This window comes from Scleropages formosus, chromosome 5 (assembly GCF_900964775.1).
Source record: "Scleropages formosus chromosome 5, fSclFor1.1, whole genome shotgun sequence".
Classification (NCBI taxonomy): domain Eukaryota; kingdom Metazoa; phylum Chordata; class Actinopteri; order Osteoglossiformes; family Osteoglossidae; genus Scleropages; species Scleropages formosus.
In genome coordinates, this window is record NC_041810.1 from 33,252,789 (window position 1) to 33,277,873 (window position 25,085).

The 25,085-nt window shown below is 45.4% G+C and overlaps 1 protein-coding gene across 1 annotated transcript; it reads left to right on the plus strand.

Moving 5' to 3' along the window:
• The first annotated feature begins 739 nt into the window (after positions 1–739).
• LOC108932984 (uncharacterized protein KIAA0355-like) lies at positions 740–24,925 on the plus strand. The gene is made up of 13 exons (XM_029252318.1): positions 740–1,817; positions 7,127–7,354; positions 9,899–10,039; positions 10,319–10,414; positions 11,194–11,355; positions 11,716–11,877; positions 13,304–13,401; positions 14,579–14,704; positions 14,848–16,022; positions 19,440–19,605; positions 20,964–21,101; positions 21,749–21,827; positions 21,949–24,925. Exons 1-13 carry the CDS (start codon positions 1,317–1,319, stop codon positions 22,282–22,284), a joined length of 3,408 nt encoding a protein of 1,135 aa, XP_029108151.1. The 5' UTR covers positions 740–1,316; the 3' UTR covers positions 22,285–24,925.
• Positions 24,926–25,085: the final 160 nt, after the last annotated feature.

Below are 25,085 nucleotides of genomic sequence, written 5' to 3' on the forward strand. Positions count from 1 at the left end.
ATTGATAACGAATGGAAATTTAACATTAAAAGATGAGGTAGAAATAATAATTTTTCTTAGAAATACTGGAAAATGTGTTGATTTTGGCACTGTCCTGCAGAAAATACCTTTTGGTTTTTAATTAATTTTAGGTGGCCTTTTCCATCTCGGAAGCACTTTTCTCCACGTAAGAATTTAACTTGTAATTTCACCCTCTCGCAGTGTGAATTTGACTGATGGGGTGACTCCATGGAAAAAAATTAAGCCTGTTAGGTGAGGGATTCGTGTACTATTTACATTTTTATAATTCCTTTGTTTTTACAAATATGGTTCTGGTGGTCAGAGGAGTAAATGCAGTAAGAAATGAACAGGGAAGACGTTTCCTCAGTGCGACGGGAAACGGGCTGTGAAGGCCAGTAGTCCCCAGGTAATGTGTCTCCTCTGCCTTTTTTGTCTCCTGAAGGAAATGACCCAGCAGCCTTAGACGAACACGACCCCCCCCCCCCCAACCCCCCAGGCTTCTGCCGCCGTGGTGAGGGAGCACAGTCGACAAGCTGCAGCGACATCAACCTCAGCCGGCAACCCCCACCCTGCTCACACCCTCCCCCCAGCGGGCCGGGATGAGCCCCTCCACCGGAAACTGCTCGTACACACACTGGCCAGGAGGAAGTGCCAAGCCTGTGTGATCCTCTGCTTCTTTCCATTTCCTGTTTTTTTTTTTTGTTTTTTTTTTTTTTTCCCCCCCCCTTTTTTTTTAAATTATTTTTTTATTTATTAATTTTTTTGTAATTTTTATTTCTTCTAGCTGTTGATCAGTGTTGACTTCTCCTAAATCATTTTTTTTTTTTTCCACTTACTGCTTTCCAAAGTTTCATATTTTTTATATTTCTATTGCTCTGTGAATAGGTTTATTTATACAAAGGAGAAGCTTTTCTCCCGTTATTAGAGGAAGAAGTCGGGGCCTTCAAAGGTTTTCCTTCATTGGGGCTGTTGTGCCTCTCTGTCACACAGCAGATGTGGCGATGTGTGTGTCTCTTGGTTCTGCATAGCTGCTGACCCCACCAGAGGCTGTGTACCTTCTGCCCCACCACCTTCCATCGTGCCGCTGTTCATGACCGATCGCTGCAGGACCGCATCTGACAGGCAGACACTCTCGGGCCCTTTCTCTCCCTTGCACTGCTCCGCTACGGGGGTTGGTTGCCATGGCCCTCATGCAGACCGCCTAACTTGCGCACATCTGTGGTTGTGGCGGCGGGGCTGTCGCTACAGCGCAGGAGTGAGTGGAAAGCTTACACGAAAGCAGGCAGGTCGGAGGCTGCTCGGCCCTGCAGCCCCCTATGTACTGCTGCAGTGCCCAGGACGGTAAAATGGACTACAAGCGCCGCTTTTTGCTTGGCGGGTCCAAGCAGAAGGTGCAGCAGCACCAGCAGTACCAGATGCCGGAGATAGGACGAGCCCTCTGCGCACCGGTTTGCTCAACCCCTGCCCCTATTGGGTCATCAGGTGGCTGCGGACATGCCCCCTCTTCCCCTTCTGGCGGGATGAGCACTGCCAGCGCCGTGGCGGACATCCAGCAGGGCATCTCCAAGTACCTGGATGCCCTGAACGTGTTCTGCCGTGCCAGCGCCTTCCTTATGGAGCTTTTCAGCGGCGTGTTCCGCAGCTCGCACTACTCCAAAGCAGCTATGCAACTGAAGGACGTGCAGGAACACGTCACGGAGGCAGCCAGCCGGCTCACGGCCGCCATAAAGCCTGAGATTGCCAAGATGCTGATGGAGCTGAGCACAGGCGCCGCCAGCTTCAGGGAGCAGAGCGACTTCAGCCTTCAGGATGTCGAGGTAGGTCCTGCTTTTAGCTCCTCCGCGTCGCATTTCTGTACGTCTTGCAGTGTACAGTGGCAACAGTAATCGGAGTAAAAAAAAAATCTAAACTTTCTTGAAATTATATTGTAACAACTTGCGCTACCAAAGGGCACTCCCTTCGAGCGGGAGCCGATGTTTATTGTAAATGGTTGCAAATAATGGGAATTCTGGGAAATAGTTGTGCAGCCGCAGACGGGGCTGTCAAGGACTGTAAAGGGGTAAGTGCCTGTTGGGGAGTGTAAGGCTGGCTTGAAGTGCAGGTCCTTGAGTAAAGGGGTTCTTCGAACCAAAAGATTTCCCTCATTCTTACTGATATGTGGCTTTGTGCCGATGTCCCAATAAACATTTGCCGCAGACAGCTTCCGTGCGTCTGCTCCATCGGAGCCCGAACCCTCTCTCTGTGTACGTTAAACAGGTTTAACTGAGGGCAGCTGGTTAAGCAGTTTAGGTTTGTGGTTGCGCTTAGGGTTAGATGGGTGAAGGCTACAGATTGTTGCCTAATGCAAAGAACTCAGAACTTTACGTATAAAGGGCAGAGAACATACGAAGAAGAGCTCTGCTCAGTGGCGTGTGGGGACAAGTCATGCGGTGGTAGCAGTGGCAGCAGGAACTGTGCCCCGCGCAGGAGGATGGGGTCAGAGGTCAGGTGATCCCCGCCAGTGTCACTGCTGTAGAGCATTTGTGCACAACGCAGGGGTTTCTTCTCACTGTTTATGCCTGGACTGCTCAGAATTTGGGTAAATTCCCACAGATTTGAAAACAGCTGTGTTAAAAATTAAAAAAAAAACTAAAATAATAATGCTGTATGGATTTGTGTCAGCACCTCTTTCCTCAAGCAATGGTTCAGGAGCCAGCCACGCTTTGCCACCATGGTAAAAACAGTTTCTTATGGGAATCCAGAGCTGCTTTCTCTTTTTCTTCCTTTTACTTACTTCTGGCTTCATGGAGTTTTGCACAAATTGTCCTAATTTAAATTTGGACTCCCCCCCCCAAAGAAAAAAAAAAAAAAAAAAAAAAACGTTTACAGATTTCAATGCTTCTGCCAGGAATCTGGGAGAAAAACATGACATTTGTTCTGAAAGTGGATTTCAGTGATTGTAGAGTTAACAAACATCAGAGTGCAACGTTTTTTTAAATAATCGAGTCGCTGGCAGTCTTGAGAAGCGTGTCCGATGCAGCCTTCCTTGTGGTATGCTGTACGGAACCCGGTCCAGACTGGAGCGTCTCCCACACGAGCCCAATGGACATGAAGCCTCGATTTGTCACTGCAAAAGCATGTCTCTTTTCCCCCCTCTGTCTGACCTCTGCTATGCAGTGAATGTAGTGTGTGTGTGTGTGTGTGTGTGTGTGTGTGTGTGTGTGTGTGTGTGTGTGTGTGTGTGTGTGTGTGTGTCAAAGTGTGCCGGCGGTCCCAGGCGTTCCCCCACAGGGTCGTCCCCCCCTCCCCCGGGGGGGCCTGTCCTGCTTGTTTTGTGGCCCCTCTCTCTGGCCTGGGCCCCTGCTCCGATGAGAAACATGGGTTCCCTCAAGCGGAAGGCATCAGAAGAAATGTGGAAGCACAGCCATGTACACGCACATACACACGCTCATCGTGGACGCACACTGGTTAATAACACCGCTTCTCGTCCACAGTTTGTGTTGCGCTGCAGAAAGTGCTGCGTTTCACCATTTGTGGGTGAGAGTGTTTTGTGATACAGGGGGAAGAAAAAAAAAAAAAACTGCTGGATGGATGGGGGGGTTGAGACTTCAGGGAATGCAGGAATGTTAAGCAGTCTGACCCCCCCCCCCCCCCCCCCACCCCCTTTCCTTGCTGAGAGACCCAGTCAGAGTGGAAAACAAAAAGTGTGTTTTCATGTGTGATGGGCTCGCTGGCTGCTTGCGGTGCATCAGCTGCCAAATATGCCTGGAAATGTCACGCTTTATTAGGGGCCGTCTCCCAAGCTCAGGGGAGGGGAAGCGCTGAGGTGTGGCAGCAACCCTGTGTCTCCCTCTCTCTCCCACACACACACACACACACACACACACACACCGATGCTTGTTGTATGTACTGTTGTGGTCATAGTTATTAGATTTACACAAATGCAGCCTAAACTTTTTCCATTGTTTTATTTCATGTCATTTCGAGTCAATTTATGTTCAGGATGGTTCAGTCCTCATCTGGTCCAAATTTGCCAATATTGGATGCGTTGTGATTTATCGCCTACGTGGGGTCCTTCGCTTCCGTCACCAACTTTGGCAATACGCTGTGTTTGTGTTGCGAGCAAGCTGTGGGAGTGCATGTTTGGGAGCATGTGGCGCTCTGCGGGGCGCAGGGGGTACTTGCGGAAGTGATCTAATTACACATGGGTGTGAGGATCTCGTGCTGTTGCAGCTACGCTCCTCTCTTCCATGTAACTTTTTTCTACTCAGGAGAAAGTGGCAGCTCTTTCTCAGTTTGTCCCCATGTAAGTGGAATAATGGGGGATGATTGCTCATTCCAGTCTTTCATATATATGACTTTCTTTAAGAAAAAAAAAGCATGTTAAAAAAAACATAATAAAATACTTGTTCTATGCTTGGATTCACTTTGAATATTTAATTAATTATCCATCCATCCATAGTCAACAACCGCTTGTCCTGAGCGGGGTCGCAGCGAACCAGAGCCTAACCTGGCAACACAGGGCACAAGGCTGGAGGGGGAGGGGACACACCCAGGATAGGACGCCAGTCCATCGCAAGGCACCCCAAGCAGGCCTCGAACCCCAGACTTGCAACACAGCGGGTTCTGGCTGAACCTGCCTTTGGCTGTAATTGTGTGTGTGTGTGTGTGTGTGTGTGTGTGTGTGTGTGTGAGTGAGTGAGAGAGAGAGAGAGAGTGAGAATCATTGGATTTCATTTCGCTGATTGACTTCAACACAAAAATGACTGTTAATTCTGATGTCATGTTAGAAAGTGGCAAAGCACTTTAAACACTGCCTTACCAAAACAGCATTTACAGAAAAATATTTATTATCGATGAACAACGCAACTTTTTTCCAGATTCTTCTGGAAAGTATATTTTAAAAAAAGTCAGTTCCCTTTACTGTTATTAATATCCAGTTGCCTGAGGTCCTGTTGTGCATGAACTGTTTCATGATGTGATCCCTTTTCATATTTTTGTCTCGGTCTTATTTAGGTCTAATTCATATAGATGTCACTCTTTGTAAATGTGTCTATTCATGTTTTGTCGTGCAGATGAGTGAGTTGAGCTTTTTAAATTTCACTTGTAAAGTGTTGCTAAATACGGCACTGAGGCCGTATCCATAGGCCCGTGTCACCGCCATCCACTGTTAAATGGGGACCATTATGTACAGTGTGTGTGTGTGTGTGTGTGTGTGTGTGTGTGTGTGTGTGTGTGTGTTTGAGAATAGGGTCCCTTTGTGCCCGAGGTGTGTGAATAGGCATCGAACCTGCAGCGTGGGTTCAGTGTGGGGCCTGAGAGCTGTAACTACAGCACATGTCCCAGACGTTGGAAGTTTAAAGCAGGTCCTCATCTTCACATTTTTAAGAATGTTGATTTGTTGAGCGGTAGTGGGTGTGCCTCAACAAGGGATGAAAAACGTATTTTGGTTGGCCTTTGAGAACTTTGAACACAAGTTATGAACTGCTCATTTGTAGTTGGAACAGCGGTGAATGGTACACGTCTTCTCTCTGGGTCTATTCCCACCATCACACTGGCACAGGTGTAATTTGGGGTGCTACTGTAATATTTAAATTAAACATGACATTAAAGGCACCTGAAACAGACATTAAAATTTACATTTATTGATTTTAGCACATTTTTCTCCAAAGCAGTGTACAGTTGGGAGTTAACAGAAGTAAATTTCACCAAGAGGTCGAGTTACAGATACAGACACATGACCATTGCAAGCACAGTAAGTTTGTACAATTCTGCAGTAACTCTATAAAGAATTGATAGGAAATACTGAGGTGATATGAATAGATGGTGTGATGGGTGTTTATGGAGCTGTTCAGAGATCAAGGGAGAAGTGGGTCTGAAAGACATGTTTTGAGGCCCCTTTTCAATGTTGAAGGGCATTCAGCAGCTCTGAGGGACAGAAGGAGCTCATTCAGTTGAAAACTAAAAACCTGCTCACGTTTGATTATGGACCCCTCCTGCATTGGAACACCAAACAACCAGAGGTGATGGACCACAGTGCTGTTACATTTACATAGCATTTTTTTCGGAAAGTGGAGCTCGTTTCGGACTTGAATGCCGGACGAGGCGGAAGTTAATTTTAACTTTTTTTTAAAAAAATTTGTTTTAAATGAACAACAGTTCAAATGAAATGAATGTGAAGGGAATTTTTAACACTGCAGGAGGGGAGAATAACAGCATGTGGAAAGATGTTACTTCTTTGGTCTTACACCGGCTTCTTGGAGGGAGACTTGACCCAGGTTGTGACATACAACGGTGGGGAAACCCAGGCCTGTCCTCACTCTGTTTACTCACGGAAGGTGTTTTAAAAAGAAAAAAAAGAAAAGTGTAATTGGAGAGCCGGTCAATTTGCATGAAGCTCCACGCTGATGTCGCTGGTCTTGGTGTGGGCAGGACTGGAGGCATGTGGAAACGAGGGGGAAAGTGAGACGGGATTGAGGCATTGGCAGGATCTTGCCGCACCACCCCTATCCGTCAGTTTATCGCACGCATCAGGGCTGCCCTGAAAATGGATAATGGAAAACCGCCGACGCCGTGTCGAAGTTTGCGGTTCTTTGTTTTTCACCGTGACGAGAAACGCGAGTCCACTGCTTGGGCTAATTTGCATGCATTTATTCATAATTACAGATTTGATGTGAAATGACTTTTTACTGTTCATTTGCGTTTCTCCTTTGTGATCTCTTGAATGTAACATGAGGTGTTGGATTTCTCTGACGGTATTATTTACGTTACATTTATTCATTTAGCAGATGCTTTTCTCCAAACCGATGTACATCTGGTAGAAAATACAGTTTGTGCATTGTGCATTATTTCTGCGTAGTTTATGAATGATCCCTGTGTGGTCTTTGGATGTGTGCGAAGCCCTGCTGCTTTACTGTACAGTTTTGTTAAACTTGTAAGTGCTGGCCCAGATCATTTATGGTGAATAAAGGTGTTAGGGGTGTAGCAATGGCGGTCTGATTCTGGATCAGTTGGGTCTGGTCTCTTGTGAGGGTGGGAGTGATGAGAGGCTGATCCTGGATCAGTCGGCTCTGGTCTCTTTCGAAGCGAGAAGGCTAATAGGTGTGCGTGTGGTTCCTTTTTTCTTTTTTCTCTCCCTGCTCCACAGGTGCTGGGCCGCTGCTTCCTGACAGTGATGCAGGTGCATTTCCAGTTCCTATCGCAGGCACTGCAGAAGGTGCAGCCAGTGGCGCAGTCATGTTTGGCTGAGGCGCTGGCGCAGGCACAGGAGTGCTGCACTGGAGGGGTAGGAGCGGCGGGGAGGCCACAAGGCTGCGTTCCTGGAGCGCTCAGCGAGCTGGAGGAGGCCATTCGGTCCTGGAAGGGTGCTGCTGAGGTGCGTAGGCTCAGGGTACTGTGGTACAGTATGTACAGCACTAGGATTTTTGGCTTGTACAGCCTTGCTCTAACCACCTGTTTGCAGAAAAGGTTTGAATGTGTCGGATAGAAGGGAGGCACGGTGGCGCAGTGGGTTGGACCGGGTCCTGCTCTCCGGTGGGTCTAGGGTTCGAGTCGCGCTTGGGGTGCCTTGCGACGGACTGGCGTTCCGTCCTGGGTGTGTCCCCTCCCCCTCCGGCCTTACGCCCTGTGTTGCCGGGTTAGGCTCCAGCTCACCGCGACCCTGAATGGGACAAGCGGTTCACACAGCGTGTGTGTCTGTGTGTTGGATAGAGAAAAGAAGCAACCGTTGGCTTTGACCTGATATGTTTTTTTTTTTTTTTTTTAATGTGTTTGTAAGGCTGGGGGGTGCGGTGGCGCAGTGGGTTGGACTGCAGTCCTGCTCTCCGGTGGGTCTGGGGTTCAAGTCCCGCTTGGGGTGCCTTGTGGCGGACTGGCGTCCTGTCCTGGGTGTGTCCCCTTCCCCCTCCGGCCTTACGCCCTGTGTTGCCGGGTAGGCTCCGGTTCCCCGTGACCCCGTAAGGGACAAGCGGTTCTGAACGTGTGTGTATGTGTTTGTAAGGTGGGAACCAGTATAGTGAAGAAGCTCTTCCCATTATTTAATTCAGTCCTTTCCTGCACTGACACAGATTCAGCAATAACCCCAAACATGCACAAGCATTCGTAACATTATTCTCAGCTTTATAAAGGTTGTCCTCTTACCACGTTCTACAAGGTACTACCGTCATTGTAGTTTGTGTGCAAACTGGGTGTGTTACTGATACTCATACTACTTTTATATGGCACCTTTCGTACAACTTTTACAGCTCAAAGTAGTCACAAAATGAATTGTAACAATATTGAACATAATAAGGAAATAAATTTACATTTATTTAATTTAGGTGATGCTTTTCTCCAGAGCAACTTACAATTTTAAGCTACTTAGTTATTTTACAATAGTTACCCTTGTATACAGCTGGGTAAATTTACTGGAGCAATTTTAGGGTAAGTATCTTGTTCAAGGGTACTACAGTTGGAGGTGGGAATCGAACCTGTGACCTTTAGGTCTAAAGGCAGCAGCTCTAACCGCTACGTTCTCAGCTGTCCCTAAGTGAAAATGATATTAGAAATAAATTACCACAATACAAATAAATTAACATTACATTTTAGTTAAAAGTGCTACATATTCTGACAGCAGTGTGCAAGTTTCATGACAGTAGTAAAAGATGCTTTTCTTAGGAAAAAAAAATAAAAAAACTTAATTGTTAGTTCTTAAATGTATGTGTGATAAGTAGAACATCGGTGTAGAAAGTGCAACCGCAGTAGAGAGAGCCATGGCTACAGTTTGCCAGTAGCTGGTCTGCGGAACAAATAAATAGGAAAACTGGTCCTGTGGCACTCAATATGGTATGTTATACTTAAATAACTGCAGTCATGTCTCGCCATCTCAATACATCGTACCACTTTAAATATTGCACTTGAATTATTACTCTTTATTGAACTGAAACCACCGTTGAAGGCGGCTTGTGTTAGTTTTGCGGGCTGAGTGACGCTTGTCCGGGAGTACAGCAGGAGTGGGGCTGCAAATGATGGACCTTCAGACAGTTTATTTACAGTTCTACATTTGGACTTTTCAGTTTCTGCCAATACTGTACTTCATTCTTTTAATGAAACTGGGGAGGAGTGTATATAAGCAGTGAAGTCGGACTCAGCTTCACATGGTGATCTTTCAAGTCTTTTAAGTCCAAATTAAAGAAAGAAAGGGATTAGTAATCACCCCTAAGCACCCCTCCTGAAACTCGAAGATGAATGGGAGTCAATGTGAGGTCCTAAAGCAAGATGAGAAGCCCCATAATTCACTGTTTACCAATTCAGGAGCCTGAGTTTGAACCCCACCATCTACTGCAGTACCGTTGTCAAGGTACTTATCCTTAATTGATGCAGTACAATTTCCCCAGCTGTATAAGTGGGTAAATAATTTTAAGTAGCATTGTATACAAAAGTGATATGTCATTATAATATTATTATTATTATTATTATTATTATTATTATTATTATTATGTTGGTATGTGTTGCCTACAAAATGCTGATGCTGCATTCGCACTGATACACTTCCAAATGATGCACTTCGCAATACCCGATCTGCTGACGCTGGCTTCTTACACTCTTACATAATGTAAACCTATGCGAAAATTTTTGTCGTATTTACATTTATTCATTTAGCAGAAGCTTTTCTTCAAATCGATGTATGTCTTAAACTTCTCAGAAGTGAGAGGACCACGTGAGGCCAATTGGTTGCTAAGTCTTTAATTCACGTATTGCAAATGGCAGTGTCCCAGTATGTGTGTGGTGTTATAGTTCCGTTTAAAGTTTGTGAACACACAGTCTTGCTAACAGTATACAGTGTTTGCTCAGCTTTATCCTGGTGCTCCCATCACACACTCCCAGTGCATGAGGTGCATGGGACCAGAGAGCATCCGACCGGTGGTTTCCCTGTGTCCAGGCCACAGCGCGGCTCCGGGAGAGGGGACGTGACAGCTGCCTGGCGGGCCTCCAGGTGCAGCAGCTCTTCTGCTCGCACAGTCCTACCATCCCGGAGCATCAGCTGAAGGAGCTCAATGTGAAGATCGACCACGCCTTGCAGGTGGGGCGCTATGCGAATGAGCTTCCCATTACAGTGTCTGGAATTGTTGGGCAAATACAGGGTTGTGCTGACGATTGATGTGTCTCAGTTGTTGAGGTACCTCGATGCTTCCGTTCTGGATGCTTTGAATACCTTCTTTGAAAACGTACTGGTGTAGGTTGTCACAGTCATCAGATTGCTAGGGAATGGCATACAAACCGGTTCCAGGAGTCTTGCTGTTCTGCCAGGAGCAAACATGGTCAGATGTAAGGGTATCTGCTGTCACTGTCCCCTTTGCAGGCCTACAAAGTGGCGCTGGAGAGCCTGGGCCACAGCGAGTATGCCCTGAAAGCTGGTTTCCACCTCAGTCCCAAGGCTGCTGAAGATGCGCTGCTGGTATGTGGGATTTAAACCACGTTCAACGTGGTTCACCAACCCCAGGAGCTATGGATCACCCACCCGGCTGGTGTTGCTGCAGTTTCGTCCTGCACCAGTAGCAGCCCACTCTTCTGATTTTTATGATAGCCCTTAATGGAGCTGATGTTGGAACCGATTACGAGGGAAAGGCAAAATGATCTTAAATCACACTTTGGTGGATCCTTTAAGAGCTGGTAGATATCCTGTTTTTTTTTTTTACTGTTTAGCTTCACTAAGTTGTTCTGTAAGAATGAGAAGGCTATTACAGTGGCTGTAAAAAGTATTCTTTCCCCTTTTGGCACTCAATAGAAAAATACTCTGTCAAAGTGAAAACCAATCTCTACAAGTCAGTTTCTAATTAATAACAAACACACACAAGCTAACTGAGTACATAAGTATTCACCCCTTCAAGACAGTGTTCAGTTGAGGCACATTTGACAACACCCTTGAGTGTGTTTCGATACATCTGTCATATCTTGATACTGCAATTTTTGCCCATTCCTTTTTGCAAAAGTTTAAGTTCTGAAAGTTGTGTGCAGAGTGAATAAACTGCTATACATTCTCAATTGGATTGAAGTCTGGAAAAGGTCCAAGGGGGTGAATAGTTTTCAAAGGCACTGTATGAAATATAATCTGAAACCTGTAAGGATGTCATTCTTGAGGAATGGAGCTTCTGTTGGTCAGCTGGAGTCATACTGAGGTACATGAAGAGAACTGAGGGATGATGTGACTTTGTGTGTGTGTACATACGCACTCAGGGATGCTGCAGCGAGGCTGAGGCCCAGCAAGCTGGCCATATGCAGACCCCTACACAGCCTGTCCAGTGTGAGCTTCCCACCATCCCACTGCAGATCGGTTCCCACTTCCTCAAGGGTGTCTCCTTCAATGAGTCAGCTGCTGACAACCTGAAGCTTAAAACGGTAGGGCTGGAACTCTGGTGCAGTGAGTCCCTACTGTTTCACACCCTTTAACACCCACATGATAAACCTCCCTTTCTGAGGGCTGATTGGGATCACAAGCTTTGTCCTTGGTATTGTTTATTGAGGGTTACTAGGCTGCTCTTTGTCCATGTTGTAACTCCATAGATAGAGTAAATTTTTCACTGTAAACAAGTAGAGTAGTTTTGCAGAATAAATATCTTATCACTACAGTAAGGTAGTATTGACGTAGTCAGTTCCTTTTGACAATGGTACTCATCAGGGTTCACTGCTGGTGGGGGTTGTGTGATGAGCGATATTCCTTAGTGGTGTCCCCTCCTTATGTGCTGGCTTCCTCCTCAGCATGCCATGCTCCAGCTTCTCAAAGAGGCTGTGGGGCAGAATGGCCAGGTACCACGCGACAGCGACTACCCTGTCACCGAAATCCTCAACCAAGTGTGTCCCTCGAGCTGGAGGGGAGCCTGCAAGACTGCCGTGCAGTTGCTGTTCGGTCAGGCAGGGCTGGTGAGTACTGTGCACAGAGAGAGTCATCTAGCATGTCACTGCCTTCCATATATGCCTTGAGGTTTAGAGCGAGGTCAAACCTGGTCAGCTATCCTGCCAGGTATGCGGGAGTTTTAGGTAAATGCCCCATCTTCTGTAGGACGTCGCCGGACTTCAGTAGCGGCGATCCACACAACGGCACCTTTTCCTCCAAGGCTGAGCAGCACGAATGCTCTTATTCACATTGTCTGAACTTCGTCTGTTGATTTTTCACCACGCGCTCCGCATCAGGGGCCGTGTCGTGCCTTGAGGGTCTGGTGCTGTCAGATACTTGGCGCCCCCCTTGACAGCCATCATGGGAAGGTGACTTCAGAACAGAGAGCTCTTTGTCACACTCTTCAACGTTCTTCCACCGAGCTACCTCGCCTTTGAAAGGGATGCAGCCCCGTTTTCCCACAGGGCCTCAGGCCCTGTGAGTCAGAGTGCCCGATATCCATACTGTCTGTGGGGCTCCGCCCGACATGCACCACAGAGGATGCATCTGCTCTATAAATAACAATGGCGAGGCTTCCTGTCTCACAGGAAGCCGCTTCCTTCCCTGAGGCCTGGCTGGGTGTGCATGCGTGCCTCTGCCCCCGCTGCCCTCCCCAGGAACACACTTGATCAGTGTGTTGTGTACAAATGTCACATTTTATTTCCACTTCTTTCTGCTGTCTGAGCCATTATTGATCTTTATCAGAACCAGTTTATTATTTTCCACTGCTTGACCTGTTGGTCAAAAAAAAAAAAATCACTGTTGATTTGAGAAGTGGTTTTAACAATAAAATTTGTTTGTTTAATTCATAACTTTTAAAAATAATTTTTAGGTGTATAATTACACAATTTTACAGAAATGTTATTTTGATTTTTGTTTTGTTAGATTAAACATACTTAACGTTAGTTTGTTCTATAGGTTAGTTTTTAGAAAAATACTCCACATTCTTGAAATGAGCAGATTTTGGCAAATTCTGGCAACAGGTTCCAGGCACCGAATATTCCAGTACCTTTTACAATCTTATGCTTTGTAGAATGTTTTGGTACTTTCTAAAATGTTCTGGTGCCTTGTAGAATCTGTCACTGTGTAAGAAGAGCGCTCTATAAAAATGAATTGAATAGAATCTTCTAATGGCTCTAAAGTACCAAACTAACACTGTAGAAGAATTAGTGGTATTTTTGTAATTGGTGAAGGTTAACTAATCATAATCAATGCAAAAATGGACATAACTAAAAACTTTTAAAAAATTCCTTGTTTTATTTACCCAGTGTTTGGATGTGATACCAGGCATAGAGTGCTGTCTTCTGGTTTGGAGAGACGTGAAGAAATCAGGGCTGTTTTGTACAGATGAATTCTGTTGCTTGTGTATGCTTGAGATTGCCTGTTGATGCTGTGCCTCATCCCTCTGGACAGGTCGTGGTGGACACGGCACAAGTTGAAAACAAGGAGGCCTACGCACCACACATTGCCTTGGAAGGAGCCAAGGTGGTGGTTCAGGTCCCCTCGACATGGTAAGGACAAAGTTCTGAGATCTTATTTCTTAAATCAGTAATTAGCTTTAAGTGTATTCTTTATACACTTTTAATTTATTTAAACATTTCACTTGCATCTTCTTATTTAGTACAGATTTTAGGGTTTTCAGGCCTAGCATGATTTGCATACTTGTTTTACTCCAGCATCTTAAAAGTTTTACAGGTGGTCCTCAACTCCTGGGCTGGACCAGGAGTTGCGTAGAGTGTCTTGTGAGATAAGGGTGGATCCTGCGGATGTTTATGCAGGATATACCTGCAAAACTGGGTTGTGGTTTTGATATTTTGGGAGAAGGACAGGCTTGAGTCAGTCTTTACTCCCAGGCTCTTAGCCGATGAGGTAAATGAAGTGAGCAAGTTGTCTGGCATAATAGAGAGCTCTCAATGGGAGGATTGACCAGCTGGAAGGTGAAGGGTCTCAGCATTGGAAAGAGTGAGTTGTAGATGGTGGTCAGTTATCCGAGCAAAGATGTCTGAGAGACCAGCAATAGTAGATGATTGTAGGTCTGTAGCTCCAGGAGGAAAAAAGAGAGGAGGAGCTAGGTATCACTGGCATAGCCATGGTAGGAGAATCTGTGGGAGGCGATGGTAGGGCCGAGGGAAGAGATCTTCATGGAGAAGAGTAGGAAGCCCAGTATCAAGTGCTGTGGAACACCAGTTGAGAGAGGCTGAGGGGATGATTGGGAGCTGGACCGGGACCACTTGGTACGATCTACCTGATAGATAGGACTCAAACTATTTCGGTGCTGTTTCTTTAATGCCAAGCTGTCCAAGAGAGGACAGTAGAATCTTGAACACTACAAACAGGACAAAGAGGATGAGAACTGAGGTAAGGGAAGCTGCTCTACCCAACCAGAGAGAATCTGATACTGCAAGGAGGGTAGTTTCAGTGGAATGGCCAACTTTGAATCCAGACTGAGTTCCTTCAAGGAGATGATTTTGGGCAAGAAGTAGAGATAGCTGGTTACAGAGTTTTTGATGAAAAGAGGAGAATAAAGACTAGTCAGTAATTCTAGACATCTGCATCCACTGAGGCTTTCTTAAGTAAGATGAGGGCAGTTTTAAAGGTAGGTGGGACGCAACTAATGGAGAAACAAATGGAGAATGGAGAAACCTTCTTGGGTTCTGGTATGAGAGTGTCTGTCTGATCTCTTTGTAGGTGTCTAAAGGAAGACCCTGCAACCATGTCCCTGCTTCAGCGCAGCTTGGACCCAGAGAAGACTCTGGGCCAGGTGGATGTCCTTTACACAGCTGTCTTTGACCTCAACAGGTGGAAGGACTGCAGGTGTGCACATAAAGCAAGAACTAAAAATTCTAGATGCTAACTTGTTTTTTTTTTTTTTTTTCCCCAAGGCTGCTTGTAAGCAGATCATTTGTGATGTTGGTATGTTAACTTCTAGTCTATTTGCCTGATCTGATCCACTGTAGAGAGCAGGCCCTGCCTGCCATCCAGGTACAACTACTGCGGGAGACCTCTGACCTCCCACATGGGAGTGGCTCCAAGTCCTCCAGCGGGCTGCCTAAGACCATCTCCAAGATCACCTCCAAGCTCACCAAGAAGGTCTCCTCTAGCGGTGGTGGTGGAAGTGCTGGCTACTCCATCCCCAGCACTCCTTCCCGTTGTCTTTTTCCTGGCAGCAGCTCTGAGGACAAGCCTAAGCCTGCAGGGTTGCAAGATGGGCGCCTGCCCGCTCTCCTCCAGTCTGGGAACCTGCCTGCCAGCCCTGACCCTGGCGGGCCCCAGCTGTCCAATGGCTGTTCGACTGACGACAAGGGTATGAACCTGCCCACAGACCAGGAGATGCAGGATGTTATTGACTTTCTCTCAGGGTTCAACATGGGCAAGTCCCAGCAGGCTTCACCCCTGGTTCAGAGAAGGACCTCTGTAGCATCTGCTGGTGTACCCGAGCTGAGGGCTTCAGCAGGGCCTCCTCCTTCCTCCCAAACCCCATCCCATGGAGGGCTGCAGCCATCCCCCCAGAGCCTGTCCCAGCAACAGCAAAGCCATCAGACCCAACAACCATCCCATCCAGCTCAACCTCAGACCCAACAAACATCTCATGCTACCCAACAACAAATCCACCAGACGCAGCAACCATCCCATCTTGCTCAACAACAAAGCCACCAGACCCAGCAACCATCCCATCTTGCTCAACAACAAAGCCACCAGACCCAGCAACCATCCCACCCTGCTCAACAACAAAGCCACCAGACCCAGCAGCAGCAGTCCTCCCAACCAGCACTACAGTACTACCAGCACCTCCTGCAGCCCCTTGGTCAGCACCAGCAGCCTTTGCCCCAGCCTCTTCAGCAGCAGCGGGTGCCCTCCAAGTGGCTGGGCAGCCCTGGGCAACATCCCCCACAGGTGCCTCCAGCTGGACTCTCCCCGCTGGGGCCTGTGGGCCAGTGGAGTGCGCAGGGACTTCCAGATCTCAGCTCTGACCTTTACAGCCTGGGTCTGGTGAGCAGCTACATGGACAGTGTCATGTCTGAGATGCTGGGTCAGAAAGCCCAGGGCCCTCGGAACAACACGTGGCCCAACAGAGATCAGACCGAGGGGGCCTTTGGCATGCTGGGGGACACCCTTCCATTCGACCCAGCAGGTGAGTGAGCTCTCTCGACAGATGCAACAAATTGCAGTCTTTTTCCCTAGCACACTTGATTATAAGACATGGCTGTAGAACAAAAAAACTATAATTTAGCTGATGAGGCTGTTTCAGCACATTATGCCTCATGACTGGACCTAAGGTGACTGACTGACTGGATTGACCATACAGTCTAGTATATAACAATATTGTGTTTTTAATGTACTTTCTATAATTTTCAAATAAATTGCAGATAATATGCTAAGTGTAACATCAGTTGTTAATCACATGAGTTCAGTATTTCTAGTGATTTACTTGCATCAATCTTTTAATAAATATTGTATTATTAATCCAGACTTGGTAAGAAAATGTAAATGTTGCCTGGGATGCAAACATACCTATTTAGTCTGGGTGCTTTTTACAAGACACAACTTACATTCTCTCTCTCACAACACACACACACACACACACACACACACACACACACACACACGGCACCCCAAGCGGGACTCGAACCCCAGACCCACCAGAGAGCAGGACCCGACCAAACCCAGCACGCCGCCCCGGTTACATTCACATAGCGTAAATATATATATATATATATATATATATATATATATATATATATATATATTTTTTTTTTAAAGAAACTACTTTTACAATAAATTTACATTTATTCATTTAGCAGACGCTTTTCTCCAATGCGATGTACATCTCATAGAAAATACAATTTGTGCATTACATAAGGAGAAAGAGACATAGTTGTAGACATGTGATTCTTAAGTACAGTTAGTTTCTTTCCGCCATATGCACCAGTGTTCATCACACGAATAGCTGCATGAAACTCAGAATATCGACGATTCCTGATCACCTTCCTACTATTTTTTGTTTTTTGTAGATACACGAAAATTTACGTATATTACAGGAGTAGCTGCGTAAAGGCTTATCTGACATGATATGAAAGTTACAGTGCATGAACATTTACACCTTACATGAACTTAAAAGATCATGGGCAAAATGAGTCTGGAAGAGGTGAGTTTTCAGACCCTTTTTAAATGTGGACAGAGTTTCAGCGGTTCTCAGTGAGAGGGAGAAGTTGTTCCACCAGAACGGAGCCAGAACTGAAAACCTCCATGCTTTACCTTTTGTGCGTGGGACCACCAAGTGGAAAGATGTGGAGGAGCGTAGCAGTCTGGTTGGCATGTAGCGAATGATCAAGTCTTGTAGATAGCTGGGAGGTTCTATTGATGCACTTGTAAGCTATAACCAGGGTCTTAAATTTGATCCGGGCAGCTATAGGAAACCAGTATGGAGAAACGATTAGAGGAGATACATGGGGACGCTTCAGCAAGTCAAACACAATTCGGGCGGCAGCATTCTGTATGAGCTGTAGAAGTTTGATGGCAGTAGCGGGAAGGCCAGACAGGAGAGAGTTGCAGTAGATGGGATGTCACCATGGCCTGGACAAGTAGTTGGACAGAGTCAGTTGTGAGATGATGACAGATCCTGCGGATGTTATGTAGGATGTATCTGCAGGTCTGGACTGTGGCTTCAGTATGCTGAGAGAAAGATAGACTTGAGTTAATCATCACTCCCAAACTCTTAGCCAAGGAGGTAGGCAAAATGAGTAGGTTGTCCAGTTTGATTTGAGAGATTGTGACAGGAAGACAAGCCAGCTGGGAGGTGTAGGATCCCTGTTTTGGAGAGGGTGAGTTGGAGATGGTGATCAGACATCCATGCAGAGATATCTGACAGACAGGCAGCAATGCTCCCAGAAATGTCTGATGTTCCAGGTGGAAAGGAGAGGAAGAGCTGGGTATGATCAGTGGAGCAGTGTTGTTTGCATCCATGGGAGACAATGACAGGGCAGAGGGAGGAGGTATAGATTGAGAAGAGCAGAGGACCCAGTACCGAGCCCTGCAGGACACCAGTTGAGAGGGGCAGAGGAGAAGAACGGGAGCCCCCCTAGACCACTTGATAGGATCTGTCAGATAGTTAGGACTCGAACCATCTTAGTGCTGTTCCTTTGATCCCAAGCTGACTAAGAGAGGAGAGTAGAATCTGGTGGTTGACAGTGTCAAATGCTGCAGGCAGTTGAGGAGGATGAGGATCGAGGAGAGGGAGGTCGCTCTAGCCGACTGGAGAGCATAAGATGCTGCCAGGAGCGCTGTCTCCGTGGAGTGACCAGCTTTGAATCCATACTGATATGCATAATAGTCTATTGAAGATACTACAACTAAAAATAAATAAATGTGTGTTTGTTCATAACATAATTAAAATGAATGAATCATAGATTGATAAATTCATAACTAACATCCATAACATGAGGACCCAGTGTATATTGTCTGATTACAGTTGGCCTCCACTGTGTGAGCACGCTAAGAGGAGTCTTTCACCATATGTAACAGATGGATTATCAGATCAACCTGAAATGCCATCAGTTAGTGAACACCTGAAATTAACTCTGTGTGTACTGGAGTACTTGTTTCAATGGAAAGTAGGGATGTGATGGAGCTGATCTAAATCCGCATCCGTCGAAATCTGTATGCATGCAAAATGTGGAAGTGGTTTTTAATGAAAATTAAAATAGAAAGTATAATTTTTACTAATCTGCATGCATATATCAAGTAAAAGACAAAAATATTTATTTGGTTTCAACTTTACACACAGGAGTAATTTTCCTTTTCAGCAATTCAAAAAACACTGGTTTATGGTTAGATTAGTAAGAGTATAAACATTCATTTATATCAGTATGAGTAAAAACTCACTCAACAAAGTGCATATATGTGAACTTACAAAAACCGCCTTACGCTATGCAAAAGACCACACTGATATATATACTTGGTATGCAAAGTCTTAGAAATTAGGCCTAATGCATGTCGCTGCACTAATGAAGTGCGAATATACGCACGAGTTCAGCAGTGATTTACCTGTAAAGCTGTAGAAGCAATCATTAATTATCACAGTCTCAAGAGCGCCTAGGCTGAAAAAGTGTTGATAAAATTCGACGGATTTCAATCTGTCAAAAACGTCTGAAGTTCAACAACGCTCGGAATCGAACTTCGTCACATCCCTAAAAGGGTAGTGACAGCCAGACACAGAGTACATAGAGCTGCGTGGACTTGGCAGTGACAGGAACTCTCATTCTAACATGCCGCCAGTGTTTAACGAGTGCAGACGAGATGATATTCACAATCTGTGCATGTTTGTGTTTTTATGTGTAAATGGGTTTGAATGGGTTCCGATTAGGATGTGTCATCGTTTTCATTATGAGCCAGGCGGCTGTTGTGTCAGCCAGGCCATTGTCTGTGGCCAACTGCTGGCCGCGCCGCTTTTTCTGCCCCTTCAGACTGTCTGGCTTTGCTCTCTGAGCCCCTGGCCTGAATTCTTTCAAAGTGGCTGACGATTTTTTTTTTTTTTTTTGGGCACGTGCAGTGGGTTCTGACCCTGAGTTTGCCCGCTACGTGGCCGGGGTCAATCAGGCCATGCAGCAGAAACGGCAGGCGCAGCATCTGCGTCGCCCCAGCAATGCCCGCAGCAACTGGCCAATGGCGGACGAGCCTCACAGGACCTGGCCCCATCCGGATTACTATGCTGAAGGGTGAGTTGTCTGAGCTTCATCTGTTGATTTTTCACCATGCGCTCCGCATCAGGGGCTGTGTCGTACCTTGAGGGTTCGGTGCCGTCAGATACTTGGCGCCCCCCCCTTGACAGCCATCGTAGGAAGGCGACTACAGAGAGTAGTTTTCTGTCTCTGTTGGAAACCTCAGAACTGGAGTTATTGCTCCGGGGAGGCTTAGATACAAATATCTTAAATTGGCCTTAAAAATATTTCTAAATATCCCAAACATTCTCTAAATATCCTCAAAAATGCCTAAATATCTATATACATATCTATCATTTTAAAGATTGTGTTGTCATGAAAGGATGAGACTGACAAAAGCGTAAAAACCGGTTTTATTACGTACTTGAAATGACTCGAATCTCAGAACTTTCATGCCTGATTCAGGTTCCAGTGGGTTGGCAGAAAAGTTATTAAAGTGTGTCGAATCCAAAACAACGAAGAACATGTTTACAGAGGCTGGCTATTGTTGTATTTATGCACAAAGGATCAACATTCAACCAATCATTACCGATAGCCCTTCGTCAACTCTTTATTTGGCTGAGATGTTTGGCTAGTTTTTCCTAGGTGCTGACAGAACGGCGATTCCCTTGGGTATTGGTCAACAATTTCTTTTTCTACACAAATCACTTGATGCTGGAGCTTTGAGACAATCTAAAAGGGACACCACTTAGTTTTCGCTCACTGCTGTACCAGTACTGGAAGTTTGAGCTTCGGGGGTTTGCCTGTCATCATGATCTGTATCCTCCGTGTTGGATTTCACCAGGCATTGTGGAATACATTATGAAATAGTAAAGCTGCTTGATGATTAGCTTGCCGGCTCAGTAAAACCAACAGAAATGCAGAGAAACCCTCAAAGTAGACTCAGAATTATGCTTTGTTTTTCTAAATATCCCAGGATATAATTTTTCTTCTAAATATCTCCAAAAATATCCAGATATTTGTATCTAAGTCTCCTCTGTGGTAATTCCCACTTTTATTTTTAATTGATTGGTTCCCTCCAGGATGAGCAATAAATGAAGCAGGGGGTCGCTGAGCATGTTGCATTTATTGCAAACAACTTTCTAAAACTGAGCACTGCTGCTAAAATGTGTATACATACCTGAAGCATCATCAGCTAAACTTTTCCTGTTAATTGCTCTCCTTTCTCTGCAATCATTCAAATAACACTCAACACGGCTGATACACTCTTGTGGAATTTTATACACTTCTCATTGTAAAGTATTGGGTATCAAAAGCCATGAGATGTTATGCTGAAATTTTTGTCCCGATTAAAGCGGACGTTTGGAATTTGAAATGCTCAGCATTCAAGATGTCATGTGCCTTGGTGCCAACAGGGATGCAATGAGCTGCAGTTGGTCCACCAACCAGGGAGACTCGGCCAGCTCCAGTGACGAGACATCCTCTGCCAACGGGGATAGCCTCTTCTCCATGTTCTCAGGACCTGACCTGGTAGCTGCAGTGAAACAGAGAAGGTACTGCGTAACCCGTAGCCTACACACTGCTCCTCAGCTCTAGGGTGGTTCAGGTGCGTTTTGACAAGGGTAGAGTTAGGAACACTGTGTCCACCACTGTGCCATGTCCCCCCTGCAATCCATGAACCGATCTGACCATGTTCACTGTGGAAAATATGCATTCATGCAGAAAATCAGGCAGGGGGCAGGTTTTCCTTCATGGCACGGTGTTAAATTGACATTTATTAAGTGACCAGATTCTTTTCTCAGAAGTGACATAAAAATCAGAGTCAACAAACATGTCGTTCACCAACAGGTGGAGAGATCTAGATGCAGACGCACTTTTCACACGAAACAAGTCGGTTTAAATGGCATAGATTACACAATTAGCTGCCAGATAATGTAGGGAAAGTCTGAGTGGATAGGGAATCGGGAGAGACGCGAGTTTGAGATGTGATGTGTTTAGAGGCCCTTCTTGATTGTTGAGAGGGATTCAGCAGTTCTGAGTGAGAGAGGGAGCTCATTCTTCCACATTGAAGCCAGAAGCAAGAAGCTTTGGGTTTTTTTTGGTTTTGGACCTTCTGGGTGTGGACCAGATGAGCTCAGTTGAAGGTCCTGACAAAAGTTTGTACCAAAGAGCTGTGCTGAGCGAGCCTTCCTCTTTGCAGAAAGCATAGCTGTGGCGAGCCAGAGGTGTGCACTCTCCCGTCGCCCCCTACCCATCACTGCGGCAACGACAGCAATCAGGTAAGAGCCCTACTTGCTGTGGGTGTGGTCAGGAGCTACACGATGCTAGCATTGCTGTTCTCACAAGCCTTTCTGCAGAGATAGTTATTAGTGCCCCACCCCCACCTTTTGTGATCCACAGGACAGCAAGACAAAGACGTGGCCGCCAAAGGCCCCCTGGCAGCACTCCGCCCCTCACATGAATACGCTGCCCAATCCAAGCTCTTCCTTATTCCAGATGAGCATCCCCTCTAGCCAGTGGAGCGACACGATGCAGTTGCTGCAGTCGCAGGTGTGGTGCTCTGCAGGTGACGGCCCCTCCCCCGCAGGACTCTCCCCTGTCTTCCCATTCGCCCAGCAGCAGCAACAGCAGCCGCCGCCACCTGCCTCAGTCTCCCAGCGCAAACCTGTCAGTAAGGGCTTCAAATCCTTCCCGCTCAAGCATGAGCACCGGCCCTCCTACCAGCCCCAGTTCTAAGAGCCGTACCGTGGTAATGGTGTACTCTGTATACCGTGTCAGTCCGGCCGACTGTCACTGGAAGGAGTGTACATAGGCCTGTTAGACACTCATAGTGTTGTTGCTTTCTTCTATAAAGCTGATGGCTCTAACCATTTTTTTGTCATTTGCATATTTTTAAATCTAAATCCTGGTTAAGTTTATAGGATGCCTGTTGTTTATATGCATTTTTAATACGCTGCTTTGTGCACAGTGAATGAGAAACGCGTGTGGTCCTTCCATTCCATGGAGCTGCTCCGGCCCCCCCCCGGAGCCACCGGCAGGCACACACTGTGCAGCAGAGCACTGCAGCACCACCCTGCGGTGGGGGAGTCGGCAGGGTGGGGAGCCTTATCTGCACCTCTGGCTGTACCGTGTCCCAGAAGCCGAAACTGCCAAATGTCCAGTTGTAACGTGCGAGATGAAACAGAGTAGAGCACTCACAGTTCCACAACCTACTGGTAAAATAGCTCTAAATCCCGCTCCTCTCTGTGTGTGTGTGTGTGTGTGTGTGTGTGTGTGTGTGTGTGTGCATGCGCAAATACTGTGTGTGTGTGTATATATATTATATAAATTTTTCCTGCAGTTGGTGGACCAACTGCAGCTTATATATAAAAAAAACACATCTCTGAAAATTTGTACACGTGAAATATTTTCATAATTTACTGGAAGTAGATATCTGGTGTGAAAAGGTGAACATTTGGTCTGATTCGACATTTATCACAGACCCTTTGTTTATAATACCTGCATCCCATAAATCATGTAGGGAACATGATTTATGTTTATAGATTTTGTGTATTAAAGTGTGCACACTGTATCTCTCTATATATAGTGTGTGTGTGTGTGTGTGTGTGTGTGTGTGTGTGTAGTATGCACACACCCATGACGATAAGTCAAAAAGCATCTGCAATAATATTTCTAAAAATCTCAAACAATGACATTTTTATGGATACTTTTTTGACTTACTCTTGCGTTTGTGCATGCGTGCACGCACGTGTGTGTGTGTGTGTGTGTGTGTGTGTGTGTGTGTGTGTGTGTGTGTGTGTATATATATATATATTAGTGTACACACAGATCTTTTCTCTAAAGAGGTGTTGAGCAGGCTCAGCAGAAGTTTACACACAGGGCTGTCATTTGGAAGACGTACACTACTTTTTTCCAGCAACTGACTCTGAGGAAAATAGCCGTTACTATGCGCTATGTTAATATTTATGGCACTTGTGGAATATTAGTTTTCAACCAAAGCGTTGTTCAGAACATGAATGGTGCTTCAGAATGAACGGAGCGGAGACATGAATCACCGTTAATAAACTGTAGCTAACTACCCAGTTATAGCAGCTTTGAAAAAATTCTCATATGGTCAAAATATTTGCTTTTTGTTCTGGATTTTGTCTGGTTGTTTCTGGATGGCAACTCAGCATATAATTATTCATTTAAAGACAATATTTTTCCTGTAAAAAAAAATATTGGCAGTATTAATCTTATTTTTGTATTTTACTAAATCTTATACCATCACTGTATATGTTTGTTTGTATAATATAGTCATATTGAGTAACAGGTTACTTTTCAGCCCTCCTCAGTAAGAGAAGAGCACGTTTTCTCTGCTACAAGGTAAACACGGCGTTTCCACGGTTACCAAAACACCATCATAAGTACTACAGTAAGTGAAGTGGTTTTGAGCCCAGTTTGTTTTTTTTTTTTTTTTTTTTCTTCTAGTTTGTATTGCGATGGGCGATATTTGGAAGCCCAGAATGTCAGCTTTTTTTTTGTGCGGTTTGCAGATGCCAACGTTGCCTGTACTTCCGATAACCTTTTCAGAAGACTAACACACTTACCATGTTTACAGAGAGTAGTTTGCTGTAAATAGATCTTTTTGTAGTTTGGTGCATTGCACAATCAAATGTAGGGATTATTACATTTGTCTCTTAACATCCTGAGATGTTTAAAAAAAAAAAGTACGTGCAAAGACCACAAACTGTAACGAGAGCCTTTCTCAGCTGTGTTCCGATTCCCCGCTGTTACCCAGTGACGTGTCACCCCTGACAGTACACATATGAAGGGGTACCTGCTTCATGTATGTTGCTCATTCTCTTCAACTGGTGACTAAATCGTTCCTCTTGTACGTTAACACACTAGCAATTTGGGGTGGTCGTGACCTTCCTGCGAGGATACTTTCTTTTCTTATACTTTATTAAGGGACATTTTTAAATCATCCAGACCAATCACTTGGGGAAAGGGGGGTCTTTGCACAGTGTAAAGGTTATTACGATTGAATAGGTGTAATATTTTGTGGTACGGCCTTCCTAGAGTAAATATTCACCACCACCTCTTCGATATGAAGTCCACTTGAATTATGCTCAGAGGGGAAAAATGTATGAAACCCACTTGGAAATGTCAATATTTATGTCAAGGGTGCCTCATTTGCATGAGGAGGACGGAGATGCAGATCATTGTTTTCACCTATGTAACGCTTCCATTTCCAGTGTTGCTGAGAAGCTGTTAGAATGTTCTTCCCCTTATGTGTGCTTGGTCTGAGAGGTGTTTCCAAAAATGTTCCTTTTCTCAACAACCAGATGTTTTTCCTACATCTGTAGTTTACTTCCTCTAGGTTTACCTTTTCCATTTTTTTAACTGGAACTGTACATTTTGTATTTACCTTTGAAAAGCTTCTGTAAGTTAAAACAAAAAACATTTAACAATAAACACTGAGAAAAATGTGGTGTGATGACTAGTCAAGTTAATGGACATTTTAAAGCTCCAGTGTTCACCATCTAAAAGTGAGA

What these genes read in the sequence shown, in the direction of transcription:
- LOC108932984 (XM_029252318.1), top strand. Translation starts at nt 1,317, where the DNA reads ATGTACTGCTGCAGTGCCCAGGACGGTAAAATGGACTACAAGCGCCGC. An exon ending in TCAGCCTTCAGGATGTCGAG is followed by an intron (nt 1,818 to 7,126) that starts GTAGGTCCTGCT and finishes CCTGCTCCACAG; the next exon opens with GTGCTGGGCCGCTGCTTCCT. An exon ending in TGTTCGGTCAGGCAGGGCTG is followed by an intron (nt 11,878 to 13,303) that starts GTGAGTACTGTG and finishes CCCTCTGGACAG; the next exon opens with GTCGTGGTGGACACGGCACA.